This window comes from Carassius gibelio, chromosome B9, assembly GCF_023724105.1.
Source record: "Carassius gibelio isolate Cgi1373 ecotype wild population from Czech Republic chromosome B9, carGib1.2-hapl.c, whole genome shotgun sequence".
NCBI lineage: Eukaryota > Metazoa > Chordata > Actinopteri > Cypriniformes > Cyprinidae > Carassius > Carassius gibelio.
Genome location: NC_068404.1, coordinates 15319042 through 15340701, shown reverse-complemented (window position 1 = coordinate 15340701; position 21660 = coordinate 15319042). Strand labels below are relative to the sequence as shown.

At 36.2% G+C, this 21660-nt stretch overlaps 1 protein-coding gene across 8 annotated transcripts in view; it reads left to right on the top strand.

The window, feature by feature from the left end:
* The window catches only part of lrch1 (leucine-rich repeats and calponin homology (CH) domain containing 1), a 69345-nt gene that overhangs the window by 32000 nt on the left and 15685 nt on the right, over positions 1 to 21660 (top strand). For 4 of the 8 annotated variants that reach the window (XM_052564772.1, XM_052564770.1, XM_052564776.1 and 1 more), the window contains exons 2-14: positions 7000 to 7144; positions 8716 to 8842; positions 9183 to 9288; positions 13046 to 13182; positions 13255 to 13385; positions 14026 to 14113; positions 15373 to 15478; positions 16201 to 16286; positions 19209 to 19276; positions 19385 to 19447; positions 19623 to 19700; positions 19832 to 19868; positions 20920 to 21033. In XM_052564772.1, coding sequence (XP_052420732.1) covers positions 7000 to 7144; positions 8716 to 8842; positions 9183 to 9288; positions 13046 to 13182; positions 13255 to 13385; positions 14026 to 14113; positions 15373 to 15478; positions 16201 to 16286; positions 19209 to 19276; positions 19385 to 19447; positions 19623 to 19700; positions 19832 to 19868; positions 20920 to 21033 — 1286 coding nt within the window. The remainder of the gene's footprint in view (positions 1 to 6999; positions 7145 to 8715; positions 8843 to 9182; positions 9289 to 13045; positions 13183 to 13254; positions 13386 to 14025; positions 14114 to 15372; positions 15479 to 16200; positions 16287 to 19208; positions 19277 to 19384; positions 19448 to 19622; positions 19701 to 19831; positions 19869 to 20919; positions 21034 to 21660) is intronic. The other 4 variants (XM_052564774.1, XM_052564771.1, XM_052564777.1 and 1 more) reach the window with 1 other exon arrangement.

Sequence of the window (21660 nt, the reverse complement as noted above, 5' to 3'; positions counted from 1 at the left end):
CAATCACAACGCACTGGATAGCTGGCCAATTAGAGCATACCTAGATTTACAGAACGAAAAGCCTTGTAAAAACCAACACATTCAGAAAGGCAGGGCACAGAGGAGAAACAATAATGTACAGTATGTGGAAAATAATGTTTTTTTTTTTTCTTTTTTTTACCTTAAATCACATAAACACATTTCACTACACCAAATACACAAAATAATGTTCTTTTTAGCAACATCATATGACCCATTTAAAGTAAAGAATATTAGGATAAATTAAATGACCAAATAAAGTATTGAGGGATTTCTGGGCAGGCAGTATCCGAACAGGTTTTCATATGTTTGGGAAGGGGTGTGTAAATGTGTGTGTGTTTCCCACGTTTCTCCAGGAGGAAATGGCCTTTTCTGCACATGTTATCATACAATGAGCCAGGGAGGAGACAACATCCTGCCTCTGTCTTCCAGAACAAACCTGTGTGTTATGCTGGTATACAGTTAGAAAGATAAACAAATTAAATCAGGGGCATCTGAGCAAGGTCAGAGAGAAAATCAACACCATCATCAGTCAATGATAATGTGGTTCATTATCACACCCTGCTCTTTTGTTTTGAACCAGTATGGTAGACTAAACTCCATAAGTTATGTCAAAATATGTAAAGCAGTATTTTAATGTAATTGCTCTATTTACATGGGCCAGTTCACAAACTTCCTACCACCTAGAAGTACATTACTGTTCAAATGTTTTGGTAAGATTCTGTAAGATTTTAAGGCTGCATTTATTTGATTAAAAATACATTGCAACAATAATACCATGAAATACTATTAGAATAAAAAAAAAAAAACTGTTTCTATTTTATGTTAAAATGTAATTTATGTGATGACAACGCTGAATTGTCAGCAACCATTTCTCCAGTCTTCAGTGTCATATGATCCTTCAGAAATTCATATTATTACTGAAAATTATTATTATTATTATTATTATTATTATTATTATTATTATATAAATGTTGAAAACAGTCGTGCTCAATATTTTTGTGGAAATGTAATATATTATTTTCAGGATTTTTAGATGAATAGAAATTTCAAAAGAGCAGCATTTATTTAAAATAGATTTTTGTAGCATTATTAATATCTTAACTGCCCCTTTTAATCATTTTAATACATCTTTTGAAGCTTTTGAATATAGGGTTCCTGCAGGTCCTTGAAGTCTTAAAAAATGTCTTCAATTTATTTTTTTTCAAATTTAAGGCCATTGAACGTCTTAAATATCTTACGTTGTATAAGAAAAGTCCTAATATCATAATAGAAAAATATAAAAATCATAATAATTTCAAGGTGTATTAAATTGGGGGAGAGAAAACAGGAACCATGATATGGCATTATGCATTGAATATGAATATTTAAATTCTTGTTATTACAGTTATTTTGCTGATGTTACCATAGACATTGCTCTTCCTCACCTTTTTTGGCATTCATTTTATTATTGCAGATCTTAAAGAAAGTCTTAAAAGTCTTAAATTTGATTTTAAAAACCCTGCACATTGTGTTTGCCTGGCGAATGGTGACTGTTCTGATCAGTGGTCCAGTTTAATATAATGTAGTATGTACAGACGCCAGCTGTTTGTGTCCTTGAAACTGATATTACCCAGATTCATCTGCCCTACATACACTCTGAGACACTCACTTTATTAGAGCTCCACCCAGACACCAAAAAGAGGGTCAAAGTGTGTGTGTGTGTGTGTGTACTATTGATGGTGATATGTTTGTAATATTTCATCAGTAGATCATTCTCTGGATCTTTGAATTAATCTTTGAATATGTCTATGGCCTTGCTATTCATTTGCTTATATGGTGGTATGCAAAAGTTTGGGAACCCCTTGCAGAGTTAACAAAAATAATAGAGATCATACAAAATGCATGTTATTTTTTATTTAGTAATGTCCTGAGTAAGATATTTTAAATAAAAGATGTTTACATATATTCCACAAGACAAAAAAATAACCCCTTCAAAATGTTGGGAACCCTTGGTTCTTAATACTGTGTGTGGTTACCTGGATGATCCACAACTGTTTTTTTGTTTTGTGATGGTTGTGATTGAGTTGTTTTTTTCTGAACAGTTAAATTGAGAACTGTTCTTCAGAAAAATCCTCCAGGTCCAAACTTTTGAACAGGATGAAGATTCCAAATTTGTCTTATTTTTTTTAAATATAATTTTTTCCCATTTAGTACTGCCCTTCGGAAGCAGAAGATACTTGCATGTTTCCCGGGACACAAATTAAGTACAATTTACCTTGATCTTCAAATTCCAAAAGTATTCACCCCCATATCTTTATGTATCATGTTTCCTTCTGGAGCATCAGTGAATGTTTGAACCTTTTTTAATAGTTGTGTTTGAGTGCCTCAATTGTCCTCAGTGTGAAAAGAAGGATCTCAAAATCATACAGTCACTGCTGGAAAGGATTCAAATATGCAAAAGATGATGAAACACTGAAGAATCCGCAGGAGGATTTTTCTGAAGAACAGAGCTCAGTTAAACTGTTCAGAACAAACAAGGGACTTATGAACAACCATAACGGAAAAAAAAAAAAAATCATCATCCAAGTAGCCACACAGAGTATTAATTCAACTTTTTGCTTTTTGTGTTGTGGAATATATTTAAACATATTTTATATAAAATATCTAACTCAGGACAGTACTGTATTAAAAATAGCATGCTTTTTGTACGATCCCTCTTATTTTGTAAAAATGATAAAAATGCCACTGTAATTGCTGGAAGATGTATACATACATGTATGTTTGATGGGGACAGATGGACTGAGCTTGCTAATCAGGTCACAAGTCTTATGGTAGAATAAATCAGACAATTCTGCTCAGGGTGTAGAGTGCAGTGATGCATTGATCATGAAAATTAAGTGAGACTGAAACAAAGCAAACAGCAATGTATTTCAGGTTTTCTCCATTCATTTAGATAGGATTGTATGTGGCTGCACGGAGGCATCTCAAATATGTTCCCTTGAAAGGGACTTTGATATCAATCAGACTGTCAGATGCACAGCATTTGACAAAATTTGTTGTAAAAAAAAAACATAAATAATCAGACAAATTGTCATTTTGTAAGTCTTTCTGTAATCAACTTGATTGCCTAATGAACCTAAAAATTCATCAACATGTTGAAAATAGTTGTTGAAATTATCAATATTTTATTATATTAAACAATTGTATTTATTATTTTTGGTATTTAATTAATTCACAGAGATCTTCTCTCCAAATCCGTGATGATCCAAATGTACGAATGAACGCAGTGCTGTCTGGATTGCCAGCTTGTTCAAAGTTATTTTTGAATTTTTTTTTATTTCCTCACATAGCCTATCATTACATCAGACTTCACTAAAAGGGCTGTAAAGTTAGAAAAATGAGATTTGGTTCCAGACATAAACACACACTCACTCCACTCATGCAGTGTGAGCCGTGGTGCCGCTGTCTGTCAGAGAGGAACAGTTTGCTTATTCAACAGAACTCAGAGAACACTCTTACACACTCGCCATCATGCTGAGAGTGGGCACACTGAGGAATGCTGAGTTGCAGAAATGCACACGTACAAAAAATGCAGCACTCCACTTGTACGCACATTTAACTGTTGTGCACGCTTGGTATAAATCTATGTCGGAACCATCTGTTTGATTATATACTGTTAATTAATGCGCACACACACACACACACACACACACACACACACACACACACACACATGCTCAGCTGATTATTCCAACTCTAAGCCGCGGGATGAGGCCACACCCAGAGCAACATAATGACAGACTGCGTTTATATGCCCTTTTCCCGCTTCAGAAACACTATGAGGACAGGACAAGAGTGTTTGAGTGAAAGAATGAGCAATTAGAGGTCAAATAAAGGAAAGAGGTGTAATTAGCTTAATGGAAACTTCACTCACCCACTCAGAAGAAGTATGTCTGTGTCTGCTTTTCAGATTCTGCTGTCAGCAGGGGATGTTGATTTCTACTGGTTTAAAATCTTATCCATTGCATAATTCTGTAATGTTGAAATCAACTATGAATATGTATGTATGTATCAGTTGTAATTTAAATTTAAATTTAAAGTTGTAATTTTTCAGAAAATACTGTAAAATATGTTCATTTGTTAACTTTAAATGATCATACAGTATATGGTGAAAAATGGTTTTATATAGTAAAAAAAAAAGGTGTTTTGTGCTGCATTTTATGTTATTTAATGTTTATTGCATTATTATATTGATTTTGGTAGTTATTAAAATAGATTCGGAAATTTGCATTATATCATTTATAAAACTATAAAAGTTGATAAAACATACAGGCACCAGTATGAGATCCTAATATATATAATGTTTAAATTTCTATATTGAAATGTATAGCTAAGGTAGATAAGCTTGTTGAAGTCATGATAGTCTTGAGTGTATCTGTTAGAATTAGGTTGAAAATTATTAACAAAAAATATTAAATATTACAATTTTAAATCGGCACAACAAGATTTTTGACTATAATTCAACATTTTAACTGGTTATCATAGTTCAGTGCTGTTGCAGTACAGGCTGCCATCACAGACCTACATTTCCCAGAATCCTCTTGCATCACAGCGCTCCCTTGACAGCCCGTGTGTTGACAGAGCTCACATTCAGCTTCATTCTCTTCTATCCTTCCCTCCTGTTCTCTATCTCATGTGTCTACTAACATTTGATCTTTAAACCTCCAGTACTACATACACACACACACACACACACACTTACAGAAAGAGGTGTTTTTTTAAGACTGTGTGTGTGCTTTTCGTCAGGGGTTAGTCTGATAATCCATGCCATCTGTGCCATCTCGATGCCCATTGTGTGCTCTGAACAAAACAAACTGCCTCAAAACAGACCGCAGTTACAGCTCAGTAAGATGGAGAGACCCTTCAGACAGAGACAGATCGCAGACGAGAGACAGTTAGAGTGACGTCTGTGTCTCTAAGATCATCAGGCGTCTGTGAAAAGGTTCTGACTTTTGTTCTACTCTGTTGTACTCCTGCAGCACATGTGTTTAATATAATGTTGTTCAGTAGAGCTGTTACAAACCTCATTTTGTTGTTTTGTTGGTCTTATAGGCTTATCTGCACAAGCTGTAGATTTGACCTACAGGCTTATAGTCATTAAAAGATTAATATTCATCCTTTGTGTTTTGATCTTTCCCCATAAAGCTGAGACTGGGGTCAGCCAACAGGGCTTTGTGATGGCACACATAGCTTAATAAGTTGTCTAAACATATTTTCCTTACAGTAAACTTATGCTCTGTTTAATATTAAGCACTGGCGGTTATCCTTTGCCCGTAATGGTTGCATCCATCATGTGACCTGTTCACACACTGAAGACACATCTAGGTTATCTGCCATGTTCACTCTGGTTTTGAGGTGAAGCGCTATTTCTGTTTTCAGCACTTGAAATGAAATTGGTACCAGATTAGACATGCATAATGTATCTGTGACCGTCATATTAATCAACATCAGCATGTTTTCACTGGTTATTAGATATTGCATCAAAAATAAATATTTATTAATCTCTTCTGCTTTACAGTACAATATTATAAATACATTTTTTGTTGTTGTTGTACAGACTAGTTAGGCCTTTGTGAGAAGAAGGGCGCTACCTTAAAAGTAAAAGCTAAAAAACTGAATATTAATTAAATGAAAAGCGATTTAAGTGTACTTGAATAGAGTACACTGTTAACACACTTAAGTACAGTTTATGTAAGTGCATATTATAATAATGGAACATTTTATTTTTCAAATTTTATTAACATTTTATTTTAAAGTAAATTTTAAATTGGTTAAATTATTATTATTTTTATGGTGTGCTTTAAACAAGAAAACTCATTTTGTATTCTTGTAGTATGTTGATATTACATTTATATTACATATTTTATATTATACATTTTGCTATATTTAATATATGGAAATCACAGTGATATAAAATAGATAAGAAATAAATACAAGATATAAAATAGACAAGAAATAAATACGACATTCAATTTTATAGTAGTTTACCATGAATGTTTGTCAGTACATTCTTTAAATATAAAATTGTTATGTTTAAAAGCATGCTAAAGTGCACTTACTTTTAACAACAGATAATATTCTAACAATATTATAAACAAAATATTGTAATTTTGTGCAATACACATTTTCACCGTATCACTTTCGGTAGAATAACGATAGAATAAATGCTTATTGGGGTTATATTTTGTAGGACTCTTTATCTAGGTCCTTTCTCAGGATATCGGGGTGTGTTTTGACTATGTACAGTATACTGTAGTGTATTATGGGTGCCTCATTCTTGCCAGGCTTGTTTAATGCATGAAAACTACTATGTGTGTGTCTTTTGGACTGTCTTTTGCTATTAGCACTCATGCAGTCTCTCATAGGGCCGTGTGAATGGTTTCCATGGAAACACTAATGCATAGTGACAAGGTGGCACAGTCAGTGGTCTGTTTGTCATTTGTTGTATCATACATAATGTATACAGGGAGAGAGTTTAGTCACATACTAACACAAATAAAGTCAACTGCTGCACACATTCATTAATGTTACTATGAATTTGATATAAAAACATGGCCCGAAACATCAGCGAAACACTGATCACTTTGATGAAACGGTCTGCTGGTTAAACCCTCACACACATTTGTTAAATGACATCATTTAAACAATGACATCACCTTTAGGCACAAGAAATACTAACTGCGCTCGGGCACTACCAATTATGGCTTTTGAAATGAGGTGTGTGTGTGTGTGTGTGTGCGCAGGATGGGAACTTAACCTTTGGATCCCCTCCTTCACACACTCACAGATGTTTTTGTTAACGTTCGCTGCATTGATCTCTGTAGTTGTGAAAGCACCTCCCTGTGTTTAGTTAGGGTACTACAACAACACATGTAGCATTGACTACAATGTACAGTCGTGATAAATGCATCAGCTTTAACTGAAGTCTTTCTCTCTCAGATCTGTCGAAGAATCGTTTGATGGACATCCCGTCAGAGGTGTGTCATCTGGTCTCTCTAGAAACGCTGAACCTTTATCACAACTGCATCAAAAGCATTCCCGATACCATCATCAGCCTTCAGTCCCTGACCTGCTTAAACATCAGGTGAGCATCGCACTAACACATATACACACACATTCACAGAGAGATGTGACTCTAGACTCATAACGCATTGACATAATACTGTGGGAAACCGCCAGAATGTGTTAGTATGCCTAGAAAAGCATTCTACTGCTAGCATACTACTAATATTTCTGCAGTGAGCATTATGTATACTGTCAGTTTGCTGTATGTATTACCCAAGCTGCTTTACATTTGCTATATTATACATTTTACAACCAGAGCACACTGTGTGCTACAATGCAGCCTTCTGTTTCTAATTTGATAAATGAACTGTGATTAAACCTGTGCAATGTTTACAATCTCCCTGATGACTCAGTATTTTAGTATACTGACAAGAATAAAGGCATGCCGAATAACCATAATTATTCCCAAGGCATTATTTTCCAAACACTATATAGGATTGCGTGTTTGTGCATCAACAGACCTAACCTAATGTGGTATTCAAATATTTTCTTTTGCATATGTGTTTTGAATGAGACTGAGTGAAAGAAACGAATTAGTGGGTGGTTTGAATGAGATGATCAGTCAAAGGAGCCCCGTATAACTAGTGTCCACCGGACCTGATAATGTGGTCTTTAGGTTGCTTCTAAAGATCTGTGGTTTAATATTTATGGTATTTCAAATAACTGTATGGTATTGTCACATATTTAGCTTTTAGATGCATATACTTTCCAAGAGGAAAATCAAAGTGCATAACATATATCATAAAAAAAAATGAAAGTGAACTAAATAAACATGTTTTTATCCCTCTGGTTGTCCTTACTGCTTCTGTTAAATGTAAATGCATCCACACACACACAGAGAGAGAGAGAGAGAGAGAGAGACTCTGTTTTGGTTTCTCTCTCCAGCCAAATGTCTCCTGCAGAAGGCCTGATATTCATACTGAGTTAATTAGCGATGGGATTTGTTTTGTAAGAAGTTAATGAAGCACTAAGCTCTTAATGGTTGAGAAGAGTGAACATAAACTGGAGATGGGAAATCAAGCAGAAAAACCAAGCGAGATCATATGAAAAATGGATGAAAGATCATTAGAATATAAAGTGAAAAGAGACTGACTTGCACAAAGATTTATATGTTTTTCCTCTTTTTCTAGTCCTTTTCTCAGTCTTCAGTGCCACAATTGAACTGTTGTGTACAGATTTAATTCTATATTTATATATATATATATATATATATATATATATATATATATATATATATATATATATATATATATAGTATATTTTGGGGGAAAATGTATATGTGTGTACACTGTTTATATTTTTGGATTTTACTGTTACATATTATAATACTATTACAGTAATTGGTAAATAGGATTATTTAGGATATTTAGATAATGTATAAACCTCAACACCCAAAACCAAAGAAACAACAGTAGATTGAATTTAAAAGTATAATGTTCACCAACTCATTTAACTGTATGTCTCTATTTTTCTACTAACTGCTGTGATTGACCAATCAGAATGAAGTTTTCCAGATCCATGCTTCTGCTTGAGGAGTTGCATTAGGAACGATGGTGTAACATGTTTTGTGTAAACTTTGCGGTGCTGTAGCCGGAACCAGCTGTCGGTGCTGCCAGCGTGTGTGTGTGGTCTTCCTCTACGAGTGCTCAACGCCAGCAATAACAAACTCAACGCACTTCCAGAAAGCATTGGCCAGCTCACCAATCTCATGGAGCTGGTAAGTGTGAGCATGTGTGCTGTACCTCTGATGTCTGCATATGAATGAGATGTTTGTGAAACTTGCTCTGTGTTTTATCTTTCTCAACTTGGCTCATATCTGCTTATATTCAATACTGCTTTTCTCTCTTTTTAGTTTTTCTCCTGCTTCTTTTTGTAACTATAAATGAGAACATACACAGACCAGGTTTTGAAGGTGTATGCCATGTGGGATGTCATATCATATAGTACAACAAGCACTTAGTTAGAGTGAGTGTAATGAAAGGTTTGTGCAGAAGCTTGTGTTTGAGAAGAAGGTAAACATGTAACTCTAAACTCCTCCTCTTTCTTTTCCCCACCAGGATGTAAGCTGTAATGAAATCACAGCTCTTCCACGTCACACTGGCCAGCTCAAAGCTCTGAGGGAACTCAACGTGCACCGAAACCTTCTCTGTGTCCTTCCAGAGGGTGAGACTGTCTGTGTTTATGTGTGTGTGTGTGTGTTCATATCGCTCACACACTGCTACACCCTTCTTATCACTGCTGAAATGATTTCAGCTTCTCTGACCAGTTCACCTCGATAACTCATGAAAGTTGTAGTGGAGACAAATAAACCTCATGTTTCAATAAAAATATATTCATTTGTGTTTAGAAGATTAAAAAAATTTGACATGTTTGGAATGGCGTGAGGTTGAGTAATTGATAACAATTTTATATTTTTTTTAACAATCTAATCCTTTAGCTCTTAGTATTGAACTCTATTGCTCAGTCTGGCCAATCTTTCCTTCATCCGTCTCATTCAGTGAGCAATAATTTTGGAACAACAGCCACGACATATTGTAACAAAGCCAAATAAAAGCCTCAGCCTCATGCTGTATTTATATAAACCTATAAACTAACATCAACACAACACTCTGGTAAGTTGTTAAAAGCAGTAAAAGCAATATGGTGTGTTCCTTTAAATAACAGCGAGAATACATTTAGTGTTCTTAGTGCTAAAAGGATTTTGTGAGCCGAGCATTGTCTGAAACATGTAACTGGAGTTACATCAACAGCTAACCTTGACAAAAAAAAAACAAAAAAAACAGTCTCTAGCTGAGATTTTGCAGCTCAACTAATTATTGAGCTAAATTATGCTGGCAGTTTAAGAAAAACAGGATTTGTAGTGGTCTCTCTCTCTCCAAGCAAACTGCCAAAATGACCTCATGGAGCTGAAACATTAATATACAATAGATTGCTTGAGAGATCTGCTGATCTGCTGAGACAGATTACTGTCTTTTAGTTCCCAGGAGCAGTAAATAACATTTATAAATGACTGTCAAAATCCAACAAGCACTCTTTTTGATATAAGAAATATATTTTTATGTAGCTGATATGTTTTTTTTTTTCTTGACTTAAAGGAGCCGTATGATGCGATTTAGAGTTTTCCTTTCTCTTTGGAGTGTTACAAGTTGTAGATCAGATAAAATCCCTAAAGTTGCAAAGACTAAAGTCTCAAATCCAAAGAGAAATTCTTTATAAAAGTTAAGACTTGTCCACACCCTCCTAAAACGCCTCATTTAAACACGACCCACATGTCTACATCACGATGTGCAAAGATTTGCATAACTCTGCCCAAATGTTCACATAAAGAAAAAAAGCCTAACTTTGATTCCTCTGTTGCCGCCGCCACCATGTCGTGGAGACGCTGTTTCATTTGTGAAAGCGAAAAATAATTTGTTTGGCCTTCCAAAAGAGGACACAACTAGAAATCTGTGGTTAAGTTGTATTTACAACACTGTTCCAGAACAGTTTGACCCAAATATTCAGATGTGAGCCTGATCCTGGGAGAGAAGACCACAATTTCGGCTTTTCTGACTCACAGTCTGTAAGTACTTTTACATACAGTCTTGTTCAAAATAATAGCAGTACAATGTGACTAACCAGAATAATCAAGGTTTTTTGTATATTTTTTTATTGCTACGTGGCAAACAAGTTACCAGTAGGTTCAGTAGATTCTCAGAAAACAAATGAGACCCAGCATTCATGATATGCACGCTCTTAAGGCTGTGCAATTGGGCAATTAGTTGAATTAGTTGAAAGGGGTGTGTTCAAAAAAATAGCAGTGTGGCATTCAATCACTGAGGTCATCAATTTTGTGAAGAAACAGGTGTGAATCAGGTGGCCCCTATTTAAGGATGAAGCCAACACTTGTTGAACATGCATTTGAAAGCTGAGGAAAATGGGTCGTTCAAGACATTGTTCAGAAGAACAGCGTACTTTGATTAAAAAGTTGATTAGAGAGGGGAAAACCTATAAAGAGGTGCAAAAAATGATAGGCTGTTCAGCTAAAATGATCTCCAATGCCTTAAAATGGAGAGCAAAACCAGAGAGACGTGGAAGAAAACGGAAGACAACCATCAAAATGGATAGAAGAATAACCAGAATGGCAAAGGCTCAGCCAATGATCACCTCCAGGATGATCAAAGACAGTCTGGAGTTACCTGTAAGTACTGTGACAGTTAGAAGACGTCTGTGTGAAGCTAATCTATTTTCAAGAATCCCCCGCAAAGTCCCTCTGTTAAAAAAAAGGCATGTGCAGAAGAGGTTACAATTTGCCAAAGAACACATCAACTGGCCTAAAGAGAAATGGAGGAACATTTTGTGGACTGATGAGAGTAAAATTGTTCTTTTTGGGTCCAAGGGCCACAGGCAGTTTGTGAGACGACCCCCAAACTCTGAATTCAAGCCACAGTACACAGTGAAGACAGTGAAGCATGGAGGTGCAAGCATCATGATATGGGCATGTTTCTCCTACTATGGTGTTGGGCCTATTTATCGCATACCAGGGATCATGGATCAGTTTGCATATGTTAAAATACTTGAAGAGGTCATGTTGCCCTATGCTGAAGAGGACATGCCCTTGAAATGGTTGTTTCAACAAGACAATGACCCAAAACACACTAGTAAACGGGCAAAGTCTTGGTTCCAAACCAACAAAATTAATGTTATGGAGTGGCCAGCCCAATCTCCAGACCTTAATCCAATTCAGAACTTGTGGGGTGATATCAAAAATGCTGTTTCTGAAGCAAAACCAAGAAATGTGAATGAATTGTGGAATGTTGTTAAAGAATCATGGAGTGGAATAACAGCTGAGAGGTGCCACAAGTTGGTTGACTCCATGCCACACAGATGTCAAGCAGTTTTAAAAAACTGTGGTCATACAACTAAATATTAGTTTAGTGATTCACAGGATTGCTAAATCCCAGAAAAAAAAAATGTTTGTACAAAATAGTTTTGAGTTTGTACAGTCAAAGGTAGACACTGCTATTTTTTTGAACACACCCCTTTCAACTAATTGCCCAATTGCACAGCCTTAAGAGCGTGCATATCATGAATGCTGGGTCTTGTTTGTTTTCTGACAATCTACTGAACCTACTGGTAACTTGTTTGCCACGTAGCAATAAAAAATATACTAAAAACCTTGATTATTCTGGTTAGTCACATTGTACTGCTATTATTTTGAACAAGACTGTATTTAAAGGATTTGCCACTGATGATTCAAACGTGAGTTTTGAGCAGTGTAGAGTAGCGCTTGTTGTTCTCTGATCACAAATGCAGACATGTTTTATGTTTACGCTGCACAATGCAACACAACTCGTAAAAAGACAGTACAAGTCATTATAATATTTCCATACTGGATGCAACAACTGCCTCGTTTGTAATGGCTTTTCTTGGTTTTGTCGCGTCATGCCGGTGTTCTGACCGGGACACGGCATCACAGTATGGTGCGGGGCGTAACATTTCCGTCACACGCTTGAAGCATTCAGCCAATAAGAGTACACTGGATAGCTGGCCAATCAGAGCATACCTTGCTTTTCAGAACGATGAGCGTTGTAAAAATCAACAAAATGTTTCAGAAAGCGGGTCATAGAGGAGAAACAGTAATGTATAGTATGTGGAAAATAATGTTTTTTGAACCTTTAACTGCATAAACTATGAAAATGTCATTACACCAAATACACAAAATTTTGTTATTTTTAGCAACATCATATGACCTCTTTAAGACTGATGCAAATATTTTAGTATTGACCTTCCAAATGCTGAATGTCTCCTCTTTGCTTTTCAAGAGCTGTTGTGTTTCCCTGTTGTTTTTCATATTTTGGCAGCCCTCTCTGCCCCCTTGGTGTGAAAGGTATTCACTTAATTCTCAAATGCTTAATAATTCCCTGTATGTGTGTTTTAGATTTGGCAGATTTACCCCTGGTCAAGTTTGATTTCTCCTGTAATAAGGTCTCTACTATTCCTGTCTGTTATCGAAATATGACCCAGCTCCAAACACTACAGCTGGAGAACAATCCACTTCAGAGTCCTCCTGCACAGGTAACACACACACACACTCACACAATGTATTCTTCAGTTCTCTGCTTCTGACATTATTTTTGCTGCTTTCAGATATGCATGAAGGGCAAGATTCATATATTTAAATACCTCGCCATGGAGGCATGTCGTAGTGACAAGATGGTCGATGCCCTGTACCTTCCTGTCACACACCGCCTCAGCTTGACACGACCCACGAATGGGAGGTCAGTCCTCATGATTAATAAGTAGTATCAAGTATGCTGAATTAAATTGTGTTTGAATTCATTAAATTGTGATATGGTGATTTTAAATAAAAAATGTTTGTGTATATATACATAAATATATATACAATAGTTTATAGTTATTATAAATTCAAAAGTTAAAGTGCACTGTTTTCCTCAAAGAAAGAAGTGGACTAAAAAGAGATCTGAATCCAAAGTCAATACAATGTCCTTTCATTCTTTTAGTCTTGATATTTAAGCACCGCCATATGCTATATAAAATCTTTATACAATATGAAAATTTGTCAAAATAAAAGATATATAATTTAACAAAGTTGTGCATCTCTAAATGGGTGTATAAAAAGATCTGAATGTAGATTACAGTGTGGAATCTAAAAAAAAAATCCAGGTCGTGTGTGTATGTGTGTTGCCTGTCATTATCATTCTTATCTCAGGAGAATCCTTTTAATAGACTGCAGGGGGCCACTCTTCTGATGGAGAGAGAGAGAGAGAGAGAGAGAGAGAGAGAGACTGGAAGATTTTTTTCTCTTTCTCATATGAGAGACATAGGCTGCTTCTCTCTCTTTTTTCTGTCTTATGCGACCCTTGTTAACTTCTAATCACTCTCTTCCTTCTGTCTCAGCACTGAGGACATTGATCAGCACAAAAAACTTGACAGTGACTCTGGGGTGGGCAGTGACAATGGAGACAAACGCCTTTCTGCTACAGAGGTCAGTCTGTATGTGTGTGTGTGTGTGTGGATTTGAGTACAGCAGAAGAGCCTGACCATCTGGTCTACTGTATATGCTTTGAATATTGCATTTCTGATTTCATGTATCTGCTATATTGTGTTTTCATCAGTGTTGCAAATTTAAAGCTATAACATTATTAAAGAAACATGGAAGTTTGCTTATGGCTGGGCTGCAATAAAACTGTAGCAGGATTGAGATCATATGCTTTAGGGACAAAGGTCTGATAGCTGGTGTCTGGGGCATACAGTGTCACAGTTACATCAGTTGTAGTTGTAATACACTGTGAATTTACATTGGTCCAAAATCCCGCTCAAAATAACTGTATGTTAAACATTAACTATACTCTGATTGGCTGTTATTGCACCGTGTTGCAGAGCATTTTCAATTTCTGTGTGAACAGAAAAATTACTTGATGCTGGAAAATTTATTGTGATGTGGTTAGTAAGACTTGATGCTGATGACAATATTAGTAATGATGATAAAAAAAAAAATATTTATATCCATTTTATAATAAAAAAATATAAAATATACCTTAAAGGCTGCTTCTCACTGTGCTTTACTGAGTACATCAAAATGCTTCAATATACATTTCAAATATAAATACAAATCACTTTAGCTGTAAATGATACATGATATGAAAATAAATATCAAATTAAGACTATACAAATAATTTTAAGACTGGAATTAGTGATACAGTGTACTATTCTATTATTATTATTATTATTTTATTATTTTTATTTTTTTTATATTTGGCAGACAATTTTGTCTTCTCTCTTTTTCATAAAGAGTTTCTCAAGTCAGAAAGTTCCAAAAGCCAAAATCAGACTTTATTGCTCAAGACAACTAAGACAAGAATGCTTGCAGAACATCCAACAATCACACTTGTAGCTCACATTTTTATACCGTATTAAATAATGATCTCATCGACACAATTTACTTTTCTTTTCAGAATTTTCCCTGTATTCCCATCACAGATTTTTCAGTACTCTGCTAACTTTTACCTAATTTTGGCATTATACGAGCTGGTTTATGTTTTTGCTGCTTTTAACTATAATTCCTTCATACAATTAGAGACACTAATTGAGACTAGTACATGTATAATCAATGCTGTTTAAAACTGATTCCATATAGAATCCTTCTAAAAATATACAATAACAATTCTAGCACAATTACTTTACTTAAATAACCTATACATTTAAAACAGGGTATAATGTATTTTTTTTGTGTGTGTTCTCTAGCCATCAGATGAAGACAGCCTCAGCTTGAATGTGCCCATGACCAACATCACAGAGGAGGAGGGCTTGAGCAAAGACGACTCCAGCGAACACATCAGCGCTCTGACAGGTGCTGCTCACACGCACAAACACGCCCTCACATGTGTGGACAGGATATTAAAAGCCTGTAGAGAAAAACATCCTCTTACTAGGCTGACACAACAGTGGAGCGATACGGAGAGTTTGTGAGACCGACCCAGCTTAAGCCCAGGGGAAGGTCCTGGACAGGAAGTGTGGATACTGGCTGGGAAGTCAGTGTCAGCACATAAGGAGAATTAAGGGAGGAGGAGATGAAAACCGAGAACATTGCAGGAAGAAAGGAAAAGTGTGTGTGTGTGTGTGTGTGTGTGTTGGTGTGTGCTGTACCTTAGAGTGTGTGACAGCGAAGCTGATAAGAGAGTCCTTTAGACTTTAAACTTTCAATAAGATTTCCTCGACATGTGTGCAGTTCATTCTAGAAGAACACTACAATATATACTTCTTTAGGTTTCTGTTTGTTTTCGGTTAGACAAATGTTCCAGTGTTCAAATTAAGTTTATTTACAGCAATTATAGCATAATGTCAGTATTGTTTTTGTTTTGTTTTTTAAAGCAAAAACTGTGTTACACTTACATTAGTAGGTAATTGAAAGCAGGTTTGATTTACATTTAGTGTCAGTGAAAAACTCTTTAACATAGTATAATACTTTAGTAATTCAATGTGTGTGTGTGTGTGTGTGTGTTTGTGTGTGTGTGTGTGTGTGTGTGTGTGTGTGTGTGTGCGTGTGTGTGCGTGTGTGTGTGTGTCCGGTAGGAGACAGAAGTTCATCGGAATCTCTCAAGGAGCATCTAAGTTATCGAGACTCTACCCTCAGCTCACCGTTCGTCAACTATATCAAAGTGAGTGTGTTCAAGATTGATCTCTCCACGGTCTGTCAGGAGTGTGTTTGTCCTGGAAGCTTGATTTCAAGCACATTGAGGATCAGGAGGTGGTACTCCACCCAGGCTAGTTTAGATCAGTTTCATGCACATTTTCCAGTCCCGCTTTCTTCTCTCTTTTATCACACTGTTATCCTTTTGCCAATTAAATGGTGCTGTGCAGAAGCCAGATTAAGTTGTTGTTGTTTTTAAAGCTACACTTGGTGAGCACATTATCCTGCCCTGAACTCTGACGTTAGCAGTTTCTAGTTTAAGACCCAAGAGATTTTTGAGACAACACATTTTCTGTTTAAACTGTGTGGAATAGTTCCAGATCGGCACTAGCACTGGCACCAGAGCCCCCCATTGTCCACAACAATATTCAGAAATGACTTTTCCATTTGTTTTTAACTTAATAGATATGGGATATGGATCAGTAATTAAAAAAAGAAAAGAAAAAGAAATTGAACAAAATTGCTCCATTTGATGGGGGGGTCAAGACATTTGCAAATATGATTAAAAGATGAATATGAGACAAAACTACAGAATGACACATTTTATTATTAGCGGTTAAATGTTTTACCAAATAAAAAGGAAAGCACTTTTAGAGTTCATCCCACTATCTGATGTGAGCATAAGTAGTTGGACAGATGAATTTAAGGCAGATGTAAAAGATTAAAAGCTATTATTCTGTAGCAGATCTCCTGCGTGCAATCAGAGCAGTGAGTTTGCAAGTGCGATCCAAAGACACCAGAAGTCACCAGAGTCTTGGTCTCATTCTTTGAAATGCTTTTCCCCCATGCCTTTAATGCAGCCAATTCTAACTGTTGCTTGTTTTGGGGAGTTTATTCTCCTCCTCGGCTCATGAAATTCATGTTCAATCGGATTTACAGCTGGAGATTGGAAACTCTAAGACTCTACATTTCTTTACCCTGATAAACTCATTGTCCTGATCCAATATGAAGCACTTTATGATGAGTCTGGTCGCATTTTCTTAAATATTGGTAGCCAAGATGATTTTTTTACCCTTCCAATTCATTATGCTACGGTCATCATTCATTCTAAGTCATCATTAAATTTGAGAGGGCCTGTTCCAGAGAAAGCCATGCATTCCTATGCTATGACACCAACTCCACCATGCTTTACAGATGAGGTAAGGATCACTTGCAGAGTCCTTTTTTCCCACACCTTTGCTTTCCCATCACTTAGATAAAGGCTAATCTTTCTCTCATCTGTCCATAAAACTCTGCTCCAAATCTCTACTGGCTTTTGTAAACTCTAATCTTGCTTTTCTATTTTTGGTGCTGATCAGAGGTTTGTATCTTGCTGCGTGGCCTCTGTAATTCTGTGTCAAATTCTCCTGCGGACTGTAGATTGTAGATCACCCCAGCTTTCTGAAGGTTGTTGGTGATTTTACAGACCTGTATTTTAGGGTTCATTTTCACAGCTTTTATGATTTGTCTGTCATCAACTGCTGTTGTTTTTCTCAGCCGATCAGGTCGTTTTTGGTTGCTGATGTCACCGGTGGTTTCCAAACTCTTGATTTCTCCATGCCCTTTGTTTTTCCTATAGCTCTAATTGACTTCCTCTTTTCTTTTAGCATCCAAATTGCTTGCTTTTCTCTCAAAGTCAGCTCCCTCTTCTTCATCCTGGTTTGTGTCATCATTGAATGCAAGACTCAGAATGCAGAAGAAATGGATATAACTGATAAGACACATCCCCTTACTTTTATTGTCTGAAGAATTAATGCAACAGGACACAGCTGAACACTTAGAAAGACCTGTGAGGCAACTGTCCTAATACTTATGCTCACATCAGATAAGTGGATGAAACTCTAAAAGTGCTTTTTAGTGCGTTTATGTGTTGAAACACCCAATAAAAAATGTGACATTCTGTAATTTTGTCTCATAATTATCTTTTAGTCACATTTATAGATTTATTGACGCCACAGCAAACAGAGCAATTTTATCTTTACTGTTCCAGTGCTTATGGAGGGCACTTTCTATTTTCTAGAGCTTGGCATATCTAGAAGAATGTGTGTTTGTAAATTGTATAAAAAATGGCCATGGAGTTTTATTAATATTTCAATCATTTTGACTTTTCCAGTAAATCAAATGAAATTAAGCCTGGTTCTTTGGAGACAAAGTGCAGTTGTTTGTAGTTGTTTATGTTTAGTTATTTTAATTCTTATTTTAAATCATTTAAGTTCTTTTTTTGGGCCTCATTGAAAAACACTGCTCTAAATGGAAAACAGGCATGTGAAATGTTCAATAGGGTATTTTTATTTATTTATTTATTTTTTTGCTTTGAAAGATTCATGAGAAATTATCCCACTTTTCAGAATTTCGTGGGAATATCTGATTTGAAACTGGTTAGGTCTGTTGTTTGTTTAATTTGATTGTGCTTTTTATGTAATGTTGGCTGTTGCCCATTATAGTTGAAAAGTCCTAGTTTGGGCCCCAGCTGGAGTATTTTGAACATCATTTTCTTCTCTTTTCTGCCTTTATCTACCCAGTTTCCCTTCATTCCATTCTTTTCTTGTCATATTTTTCATCTGCCTCTCTTGGCAAAGTGCTTTATGTTCCAGTAACTGTTAGATTATCTGATAACATCTCACTGCATCATTGGATTGGTGCAGACAGTGATATTTGTGCATTAGCAGTTCCCTTGTGAAGTCATCCACGTCTTCTCTAGAGGGACATTAAGGCATATAAGGCGTTGTGTGTGTGTATTCCCATCTGCGTGTGCGTCACCCTTTCAGACAGGCGGTGGTGAATCTGTTTCATTCAATTCTAGCCAATTAGGCCTTTAGGCTGCTGTCACATGATAGAGATTGCAGCTGAAGTTGGTGTGTGTGTGTGTGTGTGTGTGTGTGTGTGTGTGTGTGTGTTTGTGTGTTTGAAGGCTCGAGGTGCGGATTTCGATGAGCCCCTCAGGATAGAGGAAGACAACAACTGGACTTCAGAACAAACGTACGTTTATATCCAGATATTAATCGTGTATCGTTGTGTTTCTGTCTTTCTTTGATTTTGGTCACTAGTTAAATTCTACATTCTTATGTATGTTACTGGGTCCAACAGGTCAAAGGTTAACATGATCAATCAGTTAAAGGAAGCAGTGGAGATGCTACAGGATCCTAACAGGTAGGATAACCATGTTAATGATGATAAATGATATTGTCCAGATCTATTAAATGCAATTATAAGACCTGAAGATTTATTAACATACATTACATTATGGTTTTCTGTAAAGCTGCTTTTTAAACAGTGTGTGTTGTGAAAAGTACTATTGATTGAACTTGTTTGTGTTTGTATATAGGGTTAACATGAACTCAACTGATCTCTCTGGTATTAAGCTCTATCCTGTGGAAATGGCTACAGTAGATGAGTCACTCAAGTAAGTTACAACTTCACAGCTCAAATGTTTAACAGTAAATACAGAACAGTAGTAGTAGAAATACATTCAGATGCTGCTTTACATGTTACGGGTTTCATCAACACCCCATTCCTGTTCGTGTCTTTCTGCAGTGGCCAAGAGAGTGACGAGGGTCAGGCGACACCTAAGGTAAACCGCTGGTACAAGTGTCTCAAGTTAACATCAGACACATGTACATGAGGACCTTACTGGTTCCTCTAAGCTTCCTGTTGGTTTCCCTCTTTATAGTGCCGCTGTAGACTGCAGTGTTTCTCTCGAGTTCCTCAGAGATCAGTGGGCTATTGTTGAAGGGTAGACCAGTTTCCCAGTTTCCCAGGAGGATTGTCTTTCATATACCTTTTAGACTGTTTATGTGATGTCAGTTATTTTGTGACGTTCATTCATTGAAGAGCAGCTGCAAAAATCCATTCCCTTCACCTAAACTGTTCATAATTAAAGACAGTAGCCTCTCTGATCTGATTACAAAGCACTGTTTGGTTTGAAATACTTAATCTACAAAAGTTTGGGGTTGATAAAGATTTTTTGAATGTTTTTACAAGAAGCAGTAAGAATCACCACGGCTGCATTTAGCTGATAAAAATGACAGTGAAACAGTGATATTGTGAAATATTATTACAGCTTAAAATCACTGTTTATTTTTATTTTAATAGATTTTAAAATATATTTTAGTTTTTGTGATGATTTTACTGTACCTTTGTCTTCGGTGTCACATGATTCTTCAGAAATCACTCTAATATGTTAGTTTGGTGAACAGAAAAATAGTTCTTATTATTATCAGTGCTTTTATTTTTTGTGTTCAGTTAAATGTATCCCTGCTGAATAAAAGTATACATTTATTTAAAAAATATATATCCTACTGACCCCAAACTTTTGAAGTGTGAAGTATGTTGTGCGTTCTTTGTGCAGTGGTCTGTTGTGGTAGTTTTTGTGTTGCCGTTTGTGTATGTACTGTAGATGTCTTTGCAGTGTTGTGATGTAATTATTTGGATGATAAGAAAATATTTTGTATTATTAAAACTGTAATTAACTGTAATTATCCATGCTGTGCAGTAGTTCTGGTTAGCCGTGCAGCTTGTGTGTTGTTATCCAGTTAAACTCCCGGGCTGTTTTTACCAGCGTGATGTGTGCTGTGGTTAGTGTCATAGTTTGATGGTCTTAAGAGCCGTGATTATCATTGAAGGCGGCTCCTGGAGAATGCTGGGAGTTCCAGAGGAAGAGACAGTACATTCTAGAACGGGCCCGGCTCGAGGCCCAGCTCGCATGTCAACAGTATGCCCTGCACCTGGCACAACAGGTAATCTGACAAACTAGTCCTGCCATCCAGCCTATAGATGCATCCTGTTTGACTGGTGAACACTTGGGCAACGTGTGCAAGTCAAGTGGGGATAATGTTATAAAAAATGCAGCTCATCTCAGAAATGATTCATCATTTGGCGCAAATGTGTTTGTCATTTGTATGCATTGCACTTTGTACTGAATTGCCCAAACAAATGGTTTAGATGTAGCTGCCACATACATGCTTTTGGTTTGTGCATTGGTGATCTCATTCTCATTGTAGTTGTGCTTTTGTAAACGTGCAGCTCATTCCTAGCAGACCCACGCAGAATCTGTACACAGATCTCCAAAGAATACAGCACAGATTTCCACGGAATTGGAGCCACTGCCATTTACATGTTCTACATGGCCTCTGCATTTTTGTTCATTAAAATCAATGTTTTTGATTCTTTTGATTTTATTCATCTGGAAGTGACTGAATTATAAAAAGAAGGTGTTCCATACCAGAATACAAATATATATATATATATATATATTGGCTATTGGTTAGCATTGTAGTTTATATTTCAGGAGATAGTTCGCCAAAAATATAATTTTCTCATCGCTCATGGCATTCCTTCGTGACTTGGTTTCTTCTGTGGGACAT